Source organism: Protopterus annectens, chromosome 3.part0 (assembly GCF_019279795.1).
Source record: "Protopterus annectens isolate FY-2018-M chromosome 3.part0, PAN1.0, whole genome shotgun sequence".
Classification (NCBI taxonomy): Eukaryota; Metazoa; Chordata; order Ceratodontiformes; family Protopteridae; genus Protopterus; species Protopterus annectens.
The window spans coordinates 172,096,655-172,111,922 of record NC_056731.1 but is presented as its reverse complement, the minus strand read 5'-3'; the positions used below and the strand labels follow the sequence as shown (position 1 = coordinate 172,111,922).

General features: G+C 42.4%; 1 protein-coding gene across 1 annotated transcript in view; it reads right to left on the bottom strand.

Moving 5' to 3' along the window:
- The window catches only part of KIF15 (kinesin family member 15), a 2,415,358-nt gene that overhangs the window by 487,859 nt on the left and 1,912,231 nt on the right, over positions 1–15,268 (bottom strand). The window contains exon 32 of the mRNA XM_044065522.1: positions 6,643–6,789. Coding sequence (XP_043921457.1) covers positions 6,643–6,789 — 147 coding nt within the window. The remainder of the gene's footprint in view (positions 1–6,642; positions 6,790–15,268) is intronic.

The following is a 15,268-nucleotide window of genomic DNA, read 5'->3' as shown; positions in this document are numbered from 1 at the left end:
AAGCTGTAGGGGTGATTTCTGTGCATGATCGTTACCAGCTACTACAACAGTAATGCCGGCATGTGTGTGCTAATCAACACAGAAAAGGCTAAGGCAAGAATCAATGCATGTAAAATACTGTTTATTAAAAATGCTAGCAATTAAAGGGGATCACTGAAGTACTGGCATACCTGCATACTGTTCTACTTGGTAAAAAAAAAGAGACATGATGCTTCATAACAACACTCTTAAAACTGAAGAAAGGCAAAATGGCAATGCTCAGAAAGTACAGTTTTGTACCTACCATAAATGTAGATGTTCGAGTGCTAATACAGCTGCAGTCATAACAGATGGGTTCTCCTGCCATCAGGCGGGTCCCTCGGTCGGCCGAATTCCAAAGTCTAGGTCCGGCGTCGGTTGTCGTCGCTTCTTCCCTGACGTCGGTGCGACAGGGGTATAAAAGAACCAGCCAACGCCATTTTCTTCAGTTTTTCTTGCCCCAGATGTCAGGTGCCCCCAGAAGGAAGGCAATACATAAAATTATTTAATAATGCAATGCAATATAATCAAAGACCAGTAGTTGCAAGCAAATACACCATAAAAGAAGACCCCTAGAGGGGAAGGAGGGAGGGAAACCTGGACTGCAGCTGTATTAGCACTCGAACATCTACATTTATGGTAGGTACAAAACTGTACTATGTTCATCGTGCATACAGCTACAGTCATAACAGATGGGTAGAATCCCAAAGCTAAGAAAGGGGTGGTAGGCACTATGTGGAGCTAGGAGGAGCCTAAATGCCCTGCAAGACTGCAGTGGCAAAGCCTGCTCTAGATTTGGAGTATAATGGTAGGTTGTAGTGCTTAGAGAAGGTATGCACAGAACTCCAAGTGGCTGCTTCTAGGATATCCTTGGTAGGAACTCCTCTGAGGAAGGCTGCAGAGGTGGCTGTGGCCCTGGTAGAATGGGTTCTAATGCCTGTAGGTACAGTTTTTCCATTAAAGAAATAGCAAAAGCGTATGCAGTGGGCTATCCATTTTGAGATTGTCTGTTTGGATATTGACTTTCCTTGAGCTCCTACTGCATAGGCCACAAAAAGCTGTTCTGATTTTCTGAAAGGCTTTGTTCTGTCCAAATAATAACGCAGTTGTCTGTGGATGTCCAAGGAATGCAGTAATCTCTCCCCTTGTTTTGAGGATTAGGATAAAAAGTAGGTAAATGTATGGCCTGATTTAAAGCTACCCTGGATACCACTTTAGGCATAAAGGACGGGTTGGTACGTAATGAAACTCTGTCCTGATGGAAGATGATAAAAGGCTGGACAGCCATAAGAGCCTGTAGTTCTGAAACTCTATGAGCTGAAGTGATAGCCAGAAGGAAAGCTGTTTTCCAGGACAAATATTGTAAATCTGATGAAGCAGCTGGCTCAAAAGGAGGCAAAGTCAGTTTTTCCAGAATGAAATTAAGATCCCAAGCAGGTATTGGTTGTTTTCTTGGAGGTCTTAAATTCTTAGCCCCTCTGAGGAACTGTCTTAGTAGAGGGTGAGAGAATAAAGGTGGATTAGTGTTATATTCTGCAGAAATGGCTGAGGCATGGATTTTGATGTAGGAGAATGAAAGTCCACTGCTTAGCAGTTCAGCCAAATATTGTAGTATTTGAGGTAAATTCAGTTTTCCAGGGCACTGGCCCTTTCTTTCATTCCAAATACAAAAACGTTTCCATTTTGCAGAGTAAGCTTTTCTAGTTGATGGCCTTCAGGCCTCCAAAATGACATCCTGCACCTGCTTGGAGAGCAGGGCCTGCTGCGATGCTAAGGAATCTTCCATGCGGCTAGATTGAGTGTTTTCAGCTGACTGTGAAGAGTTTTGAAGCTGTGCTGAGTCAGAAGAAGAGGCATTAGAGGCAGGGTCCATGGTGGGGAATGCGTCAGGCTCCTCAGGAGTGGGTACCAGTGTTGCCTTGGCCAGTCTGGAGCAATGAGGATCATCTTTGGTCTGTCTGCTCTGGTCTTCAATAGGACTTTTGGCAGCAGAGGAAGAGGTGGGAAGGCATAAACTGTCATTGATGTCCAACTGAAAGAGAGAGCGTCCACTCTCCAGGCCTTTGGATGGAAGATCCTTGAGCAGAATTTTGTCAGTTGATTTTTGTGGGAGGCAGAGATATCTATGTCTGGCCTTCCCCATTCTTGGATTATTTCTGTAAATACTTTTGGATGCAACTTCCATTCATGTGGATCTGTCATATTCCTGCTTAGGTTGTCTGCCAGCGTGTTTTCCTTGCCTGACAAGTACTGTGCTTGTAGTTCCATTTGTAAGTCCATGGCCATGTTCCAAAGTGACATGGCCAGTCCGCATACGGGATAAGAATGTTTTCCTCCCTGCTTGTTTATGTACCACATAACTGTGGTGTTGTCTGTTCTTATCAATAGCTGACCTGGTTGTAGAAGGTCCTTGAAAGCTGTAATAGCATTTATCACTGCTAGCATTTCTTTTTGATTGATGTGAAGGTGCTTTTCTTTTTGGGTCCATTTGCCCTGAATGCACCGGTCTGTCATGTGCGCCCCCCAGGCGTAGTCCGAGGCGTCTGTTGTGATGACTTGATTTGCTTGAGGCTTGCTGAATGGAAGACCTGTGTTTGTTTGGCATGCTTGAGCCCACCACAGAAATTCCTTTTGCAGACATGGAATTAGTGGTATTATTGTTTCCAAACTGTGGCTGTGTTGAGACCATATGTTTTTTAGGTACCATTGTAGTTTTCTCATATGCAGCTTTGCACATGGGATTAGTAAGATGCAAGATGCCATGAATCCCAGAGCCTGCAGGATTTTCCTTGCAGTCAGCCTGGTGCAATTTGCCAGTGTTCTGAAGTATTGAATTAGTTGCCCCTGCTTTTCTGGCGTGAGGTAGGCCATCTGGGTGTTTGTGTCCAAATTGGCACCCAGAAAAATTATCTTCCGAGAGGGTATTAGTCTTGATTTCTCTTTGTTGACTGTGTATCCTAGAGAGTTTAATAACATTATTGCATAAGCCAGATGTTTCCGAAGAATGTGCTTGCTGTCCGCTTGGATCAGGCAGTCGTCCAAATAAGGGTATATTTGTATCCCTTGAAGTCTGCAGTAGGCAATTACTGATGCCAGGCATTTCGTGAATACTCTGGGTGCAGTAGATAAACCAAAGGGCAATGCAGAGAATTGATAATGGGTTGAACCTGCAAGAAATCGGAGGTATCTTCTGCAATTTTGTCTGATTGGGACATGCAGGTATGCCTCCTTGAGGTCCAATGTTACCAGCTAAGACTCCTTGACCAGCATGGGAAGAAGTTGCTGTAGAGTGAGCATCTTGAATTTTGGTACGAGTAGGAATGTGTTTAGGATGGAAAGATCCAAAATAGGTCTCCAATCTTTTCCCTTCCTTGGCACCAGAAATAGCCTGGAATAAAAACCTTGACCTTGTTCGTGTGTAGGTACCTCTTGAATAGCTTTCATGTTTATAAGATCTGAAATTTGCTTTTGTGCCTCTGCCCTTTGATTGTTTGGCAGGTTTGGCATGCCTTTCATTTTTGGAAGGGTATGAAAATGGAATTTGTAGCCTCTGTTTATAATGTTCAGGATCCATTTGTCCTTTGTGACAATATGCCAGTTTTTTGAGAATAGTGCCAGCTTTCCTCCTAAGGGGGCTGCCATTTGAGACCTGGTTGGCATGCAAAGGGGAAAGTCATTGGTTTTGCTTACTGAAAGATTGCGAGTTGTCCTCTCCACCTCTTTGTGTAGGAGCTTGCCATTGTCTGCCTCTGTACGAGCCTTGTGTTTGTCCCCTGCCCCTCGGGTGCCTGTATCTGCCTCTTTGGGGTCTGTCTGTGGCAGGAAAGGACCAGTTTTTGGAAGGCCAATTTCTACTAAAACGTGGGGGTTGAACCTGCAGAAATTCTTTCACAGTTTGCATTGATTTAGCCTTTTCCTCCATTTTCCGTAATACTTCCTCAGCATTTGCCCCAAATAGTACATCCTTTTGAAGAGGGGCATCTAGTAATTTAGCTTTGACATGATCAGGCAAGGCTTGTTCCTTGAGCCAGGCATGCCTACGTATGACTGAGCCTGTAACAGCAGCTCTACATGAGGCCTCTAGAGCATCAAAACCACATTGTAAGGTATGTTTACCCACTTGTTCTGCACTATGCCTCAAATCCTGCAACTCCTTCATGTCTGGTTGTTCAGGTTGTGACATTTTACTTTTCAATTGAGATAATAGAATTTGTTGGTATTTTAGCATATGAAACTGACAGTTTAAGGTAGCTGAGGTATATACCTTTTTCCCCCACCTTTCTAAGGATCTGGAATCTCTCTCGGAAGGGAATGGGTTTTTGGCAATGGAGGCCTTAACTCCCTTGGGCCCCTGTGAGATGGTTTCTAGGTCAGCAGCATGGCTTTTGTATAGAAATTGGTGTGAGTCAGGAACCCTGTAGTACCTGTCAGGCTTAACTGGAGCTGGAGGAAGAGAGTCCGGGTTAAGGCAGGCCTCCGAGTAGACATCATCTAGGATGTCCAGGACAGGAGGTATAGCCAGAGGCCTGTGCTGGGGTAACAAAAGAAATTCCCAGAGCCTTTTCTTGGAATCTGAATAATCCTGGCCTTCCCAGTGGAAGTGTTCCCTTAAGGTATGCAGAGTTTCACCAAATGAGTAATCCTCAGGGGGGGATACAGAAGGAATAGATTCCTCTGCATCAGAGTCTTCAAAAGGGGAGTAAGACTGTTCCTGATAATCAGAGTGCTCTGAAATAATGGAGCCCTGATCAGAGGAGGGGGAATCTTCCTCCACTCTGGGTCTTTTGTCCAGAGGTGGCCGAGAACCTCTGATAAGAGTAATTAAATCCTCAGCCATTTTAAGCATCTGTTTCTTAGGCATGGGGCCTGGAGATGGGCCCTGTGTAGCTGGTCTCTTAGGGTGCATGGTAGCTTTAGACTTGGTGAAAGCCTTGATGGAGAAAGAAGAGGAAGGTCTGAAGACACCTTGAGTGGAGGTGGACCTGTCCACATTCTGTGTTTCAATGCCAAGCGTGGCTTCGGTATCTGTAGTCAGGGTGTGGGCCGAGGAGCCTGCGACCTCGGGTACAGGAGACACCGCCAAAGATGCGTCGTCGGTAATCAGGGGCTGCGTAGGCGCCTCGCTGAGAACCGGACCGCGTGTAGTCGGCTTTGGCGTGGTGTTGGTAGAGGCCGCGGACCTCGAGTGTCGGTCCTTGTCTTTGCATTTTTTAGACAAAACCGGAGTCGGAGTATCCGACGACATAGTATAGTTAAATGCTTTTCCAAAATAATGCTGGGCGAACTCCGTCCGACGCTTAATAGTGCATTTGTTGAATGTAGCACAAAAGCGACAGACCGAGACGTCGTGGTCTGGGCCTAAACAAGGTATACAGAGGGAATGGAAATCCTTATGCGGTATTTGCTTCCCACAAGAAATACAATTATTAACTTTGTCTGACATCGGTCTGAGGCAAGAAAAAGTTTCCCCAACCGGCACTTGCAAACTGCTTCTGCTTCGGGCACTGCGCGGCAAGAAAGACTGAAGAAAATGGCGTTGGCTGGTTCTTTTATATCCCTGTCGCACCGACGTCAGGGAAGAAGCGACGACAACCGACGCCGGACCTAGACTTTGGAATTCGGCCGACCGAGGACCCGCCTGACGGCAGGAGAACCCATCTGTTATGACTGCAGCTGTATGCACGATGAACATCTGAGGTAAATGTCTCATGTTTTTAAGCAGTGCAATTTCCTAGGACATTTTATGATCTGTGTGTGCAGACAAACATTCTACATGTCAAGAAAATACAATCAATAGCACCACACAACAGGAGATAAACTGCAGATTGCACAGTTACTGCTGAATATTTCCTGAGCTTAAAGCAGCTTAACGACAACAGGTACATGTTCCTCATTCAGTGTTCTGTGATAGCAATCCCTTTCCACTGGGTAACTGCTGGGGTTGTCTTTTTTGATATTCACAGCTTAGCAAAATGATCTCCGTCTCCTATGCTCCGGACAACTGCAATCTAATAATCAATTCACACTGTAATTTCACAAAGGTGCACAGGGCTAGGACTGTTGCACCCCTCAGTTTAATCTCCATTTAGTGAGTAAGCCAAAGTGTCGGGAAAAGAACTGCACACTTGCCAGAGAGGAGGAAGTTTCACTACCAAATACTGAAGATAGAAGTAGGGGATAATACAAGGGCAATAACACAGAAGACAATGCAGGTGGTCTGTAAAAAGACTGACTGGAGTGCATAGTCTGTGATATATTACTTCAGAAATGAGCAGTGCTAAGTGTTGGGAGGAATCCCAAGCAATGCAAATTAAATCAGCCCGAGAGGTCAGAGCTGGGGAAATGTTTATAAGGACCAGGTTAACTGCCAGTGGCTTCACTTTGACTATTCACGTTTCTTAGAATTAATTTCAACCAGAGTACGGTTTGGCTTTACAGTTAATTAATGCTAAGACTTAGATCAAAGTAAAGCATGTATCTTAGGTAAATATTTTGCATACTCAGATTATTATTGCTTTTTTTTTTTTTTATCAAACCTGTTTTCAAAAACTGTAAACAAACCCACCCTGTTAATAAGACTGTAAACTGCACCAATCCTCATTCCCCCAAAAGAAAAGAATGTACCTGCTGCTGAAGGTCCTGGATTATATTTTCCTTGCACTGTACATCCGTCTGGCATGCCTGCAACATTTCAGCCTGTTTGTTAAAGTCATGTAGCAATTTCTCCAGCTGTTCAGAACCATAGGCTAATTCTTCTGACAGCAGTTCTCTCTGTTCCGGGTAAAAGCAAGATTCAAGGTTAAAATTCTCATCAGTTAAACGACAATTCAGAAAATTGCTATCCGAGTGAAGTTATTGCCAGTACATTTTTAAAATGTAAATTGTTCATGATTTTGGTATCTTACCTATCTCCTAATGTAAATTAAACCATAAACTTTTTTTTTTTTTTTTTTTAACTATCAAGTTTCGATCTTTTACACTAATTTGGAGTTTAGAGTCATTTTCAAGGTTGCTAGGAGCAACTATCCCCTATTGAATGAAGCATTTCTTGACAGACCTGTCCCCCATATAGCTGTCTCACATCTTGTATACACATTACAAAATTCTGAATACACCACATTTTTAAAACAAAGCATTTGCATGACACAGTTAACTATTTCTGTGCCTAGTCAACTAGGAACATCATAAATATTACATCTAAAAGAAATAGATAAAGACAATAAAATAACCATAACACTATCTTCAACCGCATGTATGATGATGACTTGAAGAAAGACAACTAGTTCTAGAAGAATCTAAAAAGTCACAAAAACCTTCAATATGATAAGTCTTGAGGTACCTCCTAAAGGAATACTCAGTGGTATGTTCCAGAAATTGCCAATTAAGCGAAATTCCACAGGCCTACCTCTCTACTACTTTATAGATTCATAGGCAAGTAGTAGGCTACCTGCTCTTGAAAGTCATTTTAAGCCTAGCCAGTTTCCTTTTTGGTGCTTGAATTAATCTGTCCACTTAATTTTATATACTACTACTCATTAAGAATAGCTAGGATCATACCATAGATAAGTTGAGATGACCCATGCATGGAATAAATCATTTAGAGCTGCCTCTGTCAATTAGCAGTACAGATAGTCCTGGAATAAACTTTGTATTACCTATCTGTAGATCTAAGATGTACTTGAATACAGACAGGGATGAGCTTTGTTTTATGTGGATGGGGAATCTGTTCCAGAGCAATGACATCCTCCTCCTGAGATATAACTGTCCCTTTAAACAGTTTTGTTGATGTTGCAGAAGAGATTTAGATCTCTGCACAGAGTACTTCTGATGCTATTAATTTGCAGATATGCAGAAGGTCCATGACTACTGCATTGGAGGATGCCTTGTATGCCAGACAAAGGTCACCTATTACAGTCTGTAGAATATACAGTATAGCTTCAGTTGAGGTGGTCCATGTAGAACATATTGTTTAAGCCTTGTTATCCTTTTAGTAAGGTATTTCTGTGGGCATTCTAGTTACTGAATGTGTTTGGACAGATACATTCCAAAGGGGTCATTATACTCAAAGATTGCCCTCATGTGGGCTGAGTAGAGGAGGACAGTGACATCTCTAGATCTAGTTGTAATCCTTTTGCTTATAATTTGACTATAGGATGACTTTTTTTTATAAAAGTGGACACATTGGCTGATAGGTTACTGTCCACAAATTCCCAAATCCCAAACAACTGGGTCAACATTTGTGATGCATTGTCAATGTCATAGTTCCCCAGGGTTGACAACTTCTCAAAGGATATGGTACTGCATTTATTTGGCATGTAGTCTCAGACCATGATTCTGTCACCAGTTATTTGTTTGGGACAAAGCTTTCTGCAAGATGGCAAAGGCATCTGGGGATAATTACTCCTAGCTTGCAGACATCTGTAAACATAGTCAGAGCCCTCTGATACTTACTTTTACTTTGGAAAAGTAGATGCCAAACAGGACAGGTCCCAACTCCGACTTGGTCTCTGTGGAGGTGGCTTCCCTTATTTTGATCTCCTGTGAGCTAGATGGCAAACCAGTTGGTGACATAGGGGTTTATTCCCAGCTTATTAGGTTTTTCTATTATGCTCAAGAAGGGATTGTGTCAAAAGCCTTGGCCAGATTGAGGAATGGAGCGTGTCCTGTTTTACCTTCATTAATTGCTTTGGTGAACTTTTCAAAGGCAGCCAGCCAGGCTGAGCAAGCATAACCTGCCCATGACAAATCTACATGGAGACAGCACCAGTGTTTGGAGCTTCTCTGTGTCCTTATCGATTAGTTCCAGGATAACGATTTCCATGGCCTTGCATATGAGGCTGGTCAGACTTATGATTCTGCAATTGCCTGGGTCTATAGAAGTTCTTCCCCTATGCAGGTGAATGACTGTAGCTTTCCTCCATTCACTTAGTAGAAAAACCTGTATAGATTCTGAGATTAAACAGTGTTGGGTGGGTGGGGAGCTGAATTGTGCTTCATGCCAAGATAGATTCAGGGATACTGTCAGGACCTGCTGAAGCAGTATTTTCAGCTTTTGTTATCAATTTGAGGTATTGGACTTGTGTGATAGCTGCAAGTGAATCTGTTTCAGTTATGTCTTGTGGGATACATGGAGGGGAGAGGGGGTACAGGAAGAGCTGAATTTATTGGCCATTAGGTTAACTATTTCTTCAGCCTCTACGTAGGTAACATCGTTCACAATCAGCTCAGCCCATTGCTGTGTTGTGCTTCTGAGATTACACGCATAACTAAAAAAGGCCATGTGACTGTCTTTTGGCTTTTGTGGCTATTTTAGCCTCAAGCGTGTTTTTTGTGGATTTTGTTAAGGTCCTGAGTTGTTTTGTTCATTTCAAGGACAAGGGCTCTGTTATTCTGGGAATTATTGCTATTACCCATTGCTCCAAAGGGGGGGGTATTTTTAGTGGTTACCCTGCCCTTGTGCCTACAGGCTAAAGCTGCAAGTATGCAGTTGTTTCCATGCTGGTATAATGTGGTGGCGTATGTTTCAGTGTACTCAGTGCACTTAACTGGTTTTGGTGGAGATTTGAAGCTTGCCAATGTATCATTTATAAGTAGTACATCTTAGAGAAATTTCTAAAGGTAACTTGCCTGCTATGGTCAGATCTAACAAGTGATGAATATACACAAAGGATGTTGCAGAAAGCTCCCATATTAAGGACAAGATCCAATATGCTGTTCTCCATAGTGGGCACTCTGAATAACTGTTTCAGGGCATTTGTATTGACAAAGTCCAGGAATCTCTGTGCTTGTGCACTAGTGCTAGTGTAGGTTTCCCACTCTGTAGTTGGATAGTTTAGATCACCTAGGAAAATGGTACTGGGTTTATTACTGAGAGGTTCCAGTTCTTGTATATAGGCACTGTGGCTTTCTAGGGTGCTGTATAGCTAACTAGAATATGGCATGGGACCTTTCTGATTGTTATTTTATATCAACAGGCATATTCTGAAAAATAAGTAGCATGAAATTATAATTTCTGTAACTCCTAATTAACTGCAATCTTCTGTGATTTATCTGAAAATCAAAACTTTTACAAACACACAGGGCAAAAATAGGCAAAATCAGAGACACGGTGCAATATTAAGGACAGCTGAGAGCTAAGCCTGCACAGCTGAATGCTATTGCCCACAGACTGCAGGCTTGGAAAGAAAAAAAAATAAAATAGTGTAGATCACATGATTCTAACTTCAATTGTGACTTGCTAGCAGTTGTTGGGCAAGCAGATCAAAAACTGCAAGATATCTAGTAGGGCACAAGGAGGTCTTTCAAGAATTTGTTTTCAAGAACAATCATATAATTGAATATGAATGTACTGTCTGACAACTGTTAAAATTCTAGGTAGATTTACTCAACATAGTCATGTTTTTTTTTAAAGTAGGGTCTTTTGTCTTCCGAAAATTTCAATAATCTGTGTTAACGGAGTAGTTTCCATAGAATCTTGCGACACTATATCAAAGAAAAGTGAAATCTGCCATCTTATATGCTTAAGAAAAAAATGCTGTTCACTAGATATCAAGACCATTCTCAGTGTCACAAACTCACGCCACATGTATCACAGTAACTTCTTAGAAACATTACCCGCTTATTTATGCATTTGCAAGCTATCACCCAGAGTCAAACCAACCTTCCATTCATAGGATTCCTAGCAGTTTCATTACAATTTATGGTAATTTTCATGTATGCCTTGCCAATACCCACCCTCAGGCTTGTTTTCCTTTTTCAAGGAGGGAGAAACCAGTTAGTCCAGAGGTAAATTTAAGAGTACATATGCAAGTGTTGAGGTTAAGTATGAAGGAAGATTCAGAGAATGGGGAGGCTCTGGGTGATTAATTTATCCATTCACAGCATTCTGTTTATCTACTGATAAAGATTCAACCTTTCTTGGTAAATGATTTTTAAGACCAGAGATGTTTTTGGTTATGAACATCTGTGGCTTTTCTAGTTTGTTGATATGCTGAGTGAGGTGCATCCCAAAGGGAGCACTGTACACTCATGCGTCTGATCAGTGCAGACCATAGAGGATGAACAACATATCTGGATCTGGCCAAATTCTTTGGCTATTAGCTGTGCTAAGTAGAAAGATTTCCTGATTACAGTTGCCACACAATGCTCAAAGCAGAGGGAACTAACAACCAAAGTTCCCAGGTTCATAACTATCTTTTCATTTAGTAATAGTTTGTGTTATTTATACTGTACGTTGTGGGGTAACTGCTGCTTTCTGAAAGAAAAGATAGTACAGTTCTTAGTGTTAAATTTTAGCCCATTATCCATACACCAAATATAACATATGGTAAGTTTTTTCTGAAGTATACAGATTTCTAAAAGAATTTGGCAATTACAACCACTCTACAAATTTGGTTAACTTGGGGTCCTGGTTATCAGATTAGAGAAGTAGAACAGCAAAGGACCCAGAACAGACATCTGTGCCTCTGCTGGCTACCTTAGTACTATCTGAAGAGGTATCCAACACAAACTGAATGGGGTCTGGCTATCTTTTTTTTTTTTTTTTTTTAAATATGGAGCTATATTTAAAGGTCGATAACTTTCCTTACAATTTCTGCATGAGGTATAGTACTGAACGCTTTGCTCAGAATGAGATAAGCTGCATGAACACAGAATGACTAGTGTCAACCAGCTTGCATGATCCTCTTAAAGAGGCTAACTAGATTTAACAGGCATGATCTCACCTCGAAGAAACCAAATTGTTGAGAGTCAAGCCTAACGAAACTGATTACGATAACCGTCACAGCTTTGTAGATTAAACTCATAATGCAGAGTAGTCTATAATTTCCAGAGTCTACTACATCAGGGCACCAGGATTCAGGAACATAACCTGTGGTTAAGCTTAGGTTAACAATTTAAGGAGAGATTCGTCGAGAGTACTTTTTATGCGGTTTATTAAGCTCTCAGGTATGTTGTCAAGACCAGTGGAAAAATTATTTTTGGTCTGTGATAACTCCTTAAAAACATGTTCCTTAGGGGGTGAGAGGCGGTGTAAAGGATTTCATCACAAATAATGTCTGACTAGGGGCTTTGGGAGTGAAGTTTTCAGTGAATTTGCTAGTACACTTTCAATGCCATTTGTGTTGGAGTGGTAAGCCCAATTAAGGAAAAGCTCAAAACAATACTGAGTGCTGCTACTTGGTTTTCTAAAATGGCTTTAGAAAGACTTGTAATTATCCTTTGCTTCAGAAACTTTCTCTGTTCATGGGTTGTTTTATACGTCCTTAAAGAGCTTTTCAGTTTCAAGGAGTACTAACCTTACTGTCCAGTTTAAGATGATTTTCTCTTGTTATAAAGTTTATCTTGGTCAAAAAGAGGGTAGTGACATTACATTTCCCACTGTATTTAGCTCTAGTTGAAATTGCTAGATTATCTGTGTTGCCTTCTTTCATTCTTCCTCACCACTAGGCTTAGGATCTGACCCTTGGATCCAACTCTGTCGCTCTTCTCCTACACTTTGGATCCAAGCCTGTAGCTCCTCCCTTTACCCATAATCCTACACAGCTTCCTCCAAGCCCTCAGACAGAGTTTGCTGTGTCTAAATAACCATATCTAAAAATGCTTTTAGTTAACAGGTGTATACACAGGAAGGGGGATGGTGGGGGGGGGGGTGAAGAAGACTGAAAGAAGACAACACAGATACCTAGTTATGGTAAGTACATAACTTTAAAATATGAAGTTGTCTCTTCTTCCTCACCACTGGGTCGCAGTCCTCAGCTACATTGCTCTTGGGTGGCCCTTATGGAAGAACATGACTGAGCATCGTTGAACCAAAGGGAACTCTGTTTCTAGAAATAATGTCAAGCTTCCAATGAGTAACAAAGATATGAATCGTAGACTAAGTGGCTGCTGCATAAATATCCTCAACTGAAGATCTGAAAAAAAGGCCAAGGATGTAGCCACAGATCTGGTAGAATGAGCTTTGGGTGGTTGGGGTAAAGCCAACCCTGCTTGGCGATAAATCCATGAAATACAGTCTTGAGATCCACTTTGACAATGTAGAATTGCCTGAACCAAATGATGAGAGTAGGACAGAAAGTTGATCAGATTTCCTATGCTGCTTCATTCTCTGAAGATAAACATGTAACTGGTTATGAACATCAAGAGGGTGCAAGATGTATTCACCCTTATTTATAAACTTAGGAAAGAATACCGGCAGTTGGACGCACTGATTAAGGTTTGATTTGGTGGCATTATTAGACATACAGGAAGGGTTAAGTATGTAAAGACACGCCTGTCCTTGTGGAAAATGATATACGGGGGGCTTCGAAGACATGGCCTATAATTCAGAGGCTCTTTTTGCCGATGTCTATGCTACCAGGAGAACAGTTTTCCAGGAAAGAAACTTTAAATCACAAGTTCCTGGTGGTTCAAAAGGCTTCTGAGTTAGCTCTTGTAACACCACGGTGAGATCCCATGGTGGACAAGGTTCTTTGATGGAAGGTCACAGGAGAAAGACCCCTTTTTCAAAAGGCTTTACATAATTTAAACACCCAAAATTAAGCATGTCAATGCTCTGCATGAAAATTTGAAATTGCTGCAAGTTGTAGCTTGACTATAGAAAAACTATCTCCGTGATCAAAAAGAAGACTAAGGAAAAGCAAAATGTCAGGAACAGATGGTGAAAAGGCTTCAATGTTCTCTTTGCTGGCCCACCTAGAAAACCTCTTCCACTTAACCTTTGAAAACCTTCTTGGTGGAAGACTTCTGAGAGGCTAGAATAATATTCTTGACTGGGGGAAACGAGTATGGACTGTCTAATAATTAGTGGAACTGGAGAAACTGTGCAGTCAGTTTAAGGGTGTGGAGATCGGTGTGTCGAAATTCTGATGGGTGAGACAGTAGGTACTGGTTGGGCTCCAGAATCCAAGAAGGATGCTTGAGACGCGACCATAGGAAGGGGAACTACACCTGGTGAGGTCAGAAGGGGGCCAGGAGGATGACTGAACACTTTGATTTTCTTGCCTTGTGGAGAAATTTTGAGATTAGGGGAAGAGTGGAATAAGCATAAAGGAGACACACGGGCCAATCGTGGACTAGAGCATCCCTCGGTGACTCCACCCTGAAGAGGGATCAGAGCAAAGAACTTACTGCACATATTGTTCAGGGGAGAAGCAAAAAGATCATAGTGAGGCTGGCCCCAACGGCTGATTGATTGAGGGACCACTCGTGAGGAGCCAGAATGGACCTGCGGAATCTGTCTGCCAACATGTTGGTTTTCCCCGGTATGTGTGTTGCAACTAGGAAGCGGTTCAAAGAGACTGCCCATTCCCAGGCCATTATGACCACCTTGCAACAACGGGTAAGAATGGATTCCTCCTTGCTTGTTGATGTGCCAGACTACTGGCATGCTGTCTGTGTGAATAGCAACAGACCCTAGAGAAAGACTGTCCTGGAAGGCTTGCAGTGATAGGACTGCCCTCATCTCTAGGACATTCCTCTGTAAGAGGAATCTCCCGCTAGTCTAGGAAAGGTTCCTGAGACTTACAGAACCACATTTGTTTACCACCTCATTGGTTGCTGGAAAAAGTATGCCCAGAGGTTGAAAACTTGATGCCAACGGCAGATAGGGTCTTTCCTTCCTGCTCGCTACAGTTAAGCATTTCTTTAATGGATGGTCTGAAAAGGGCATTAATAAAAAACTCTAAAGGGTTCTGCGAAATTGCACAGCCTCATCCAGGCATGACGACACACAGTTATGACTGAGCCAGTTGCTCGAGAGGTGCTTTCCACAGCATGGGAAATTAACCTCATCGACAAATTGGCAAAAGATGCAAGAGTGGCCAGCTGCGGATAAATTTTCTTGAGGTCCTCCGCCGTCATAGATTCAGCAAGATAATTTGAAAATTCCTTAATAAAATCCCCTTGTAGGTGTGTGAAATGTGCCATAAAATTTAATTACCTCAGAGCAAAAGTAGCAGAGGCGTAAACGTGCTTTCCAATCTGGTCCATCGCTCTGGATTCGTTGTTCAGAGGATGGACAGCAAAGCTCTGTTTTGCTAGCTCCTTTTACCTTGCTGCGGTCACAAAGTACAGTTTTGTACCTACCATAAATGTAGATGTCCGAACTGGATAGCATCTGCAGTCATAACAACTGGGTTGTCCTGTCGTCAGGCAGCCCTTCTGTCGGCCGGATTCCAAAGTCCGGGTCCGGCTTCGGCTGATGTCGCACTTCACCCGACGTCATCTCTGTTGGTCTTCGGGTATAAAA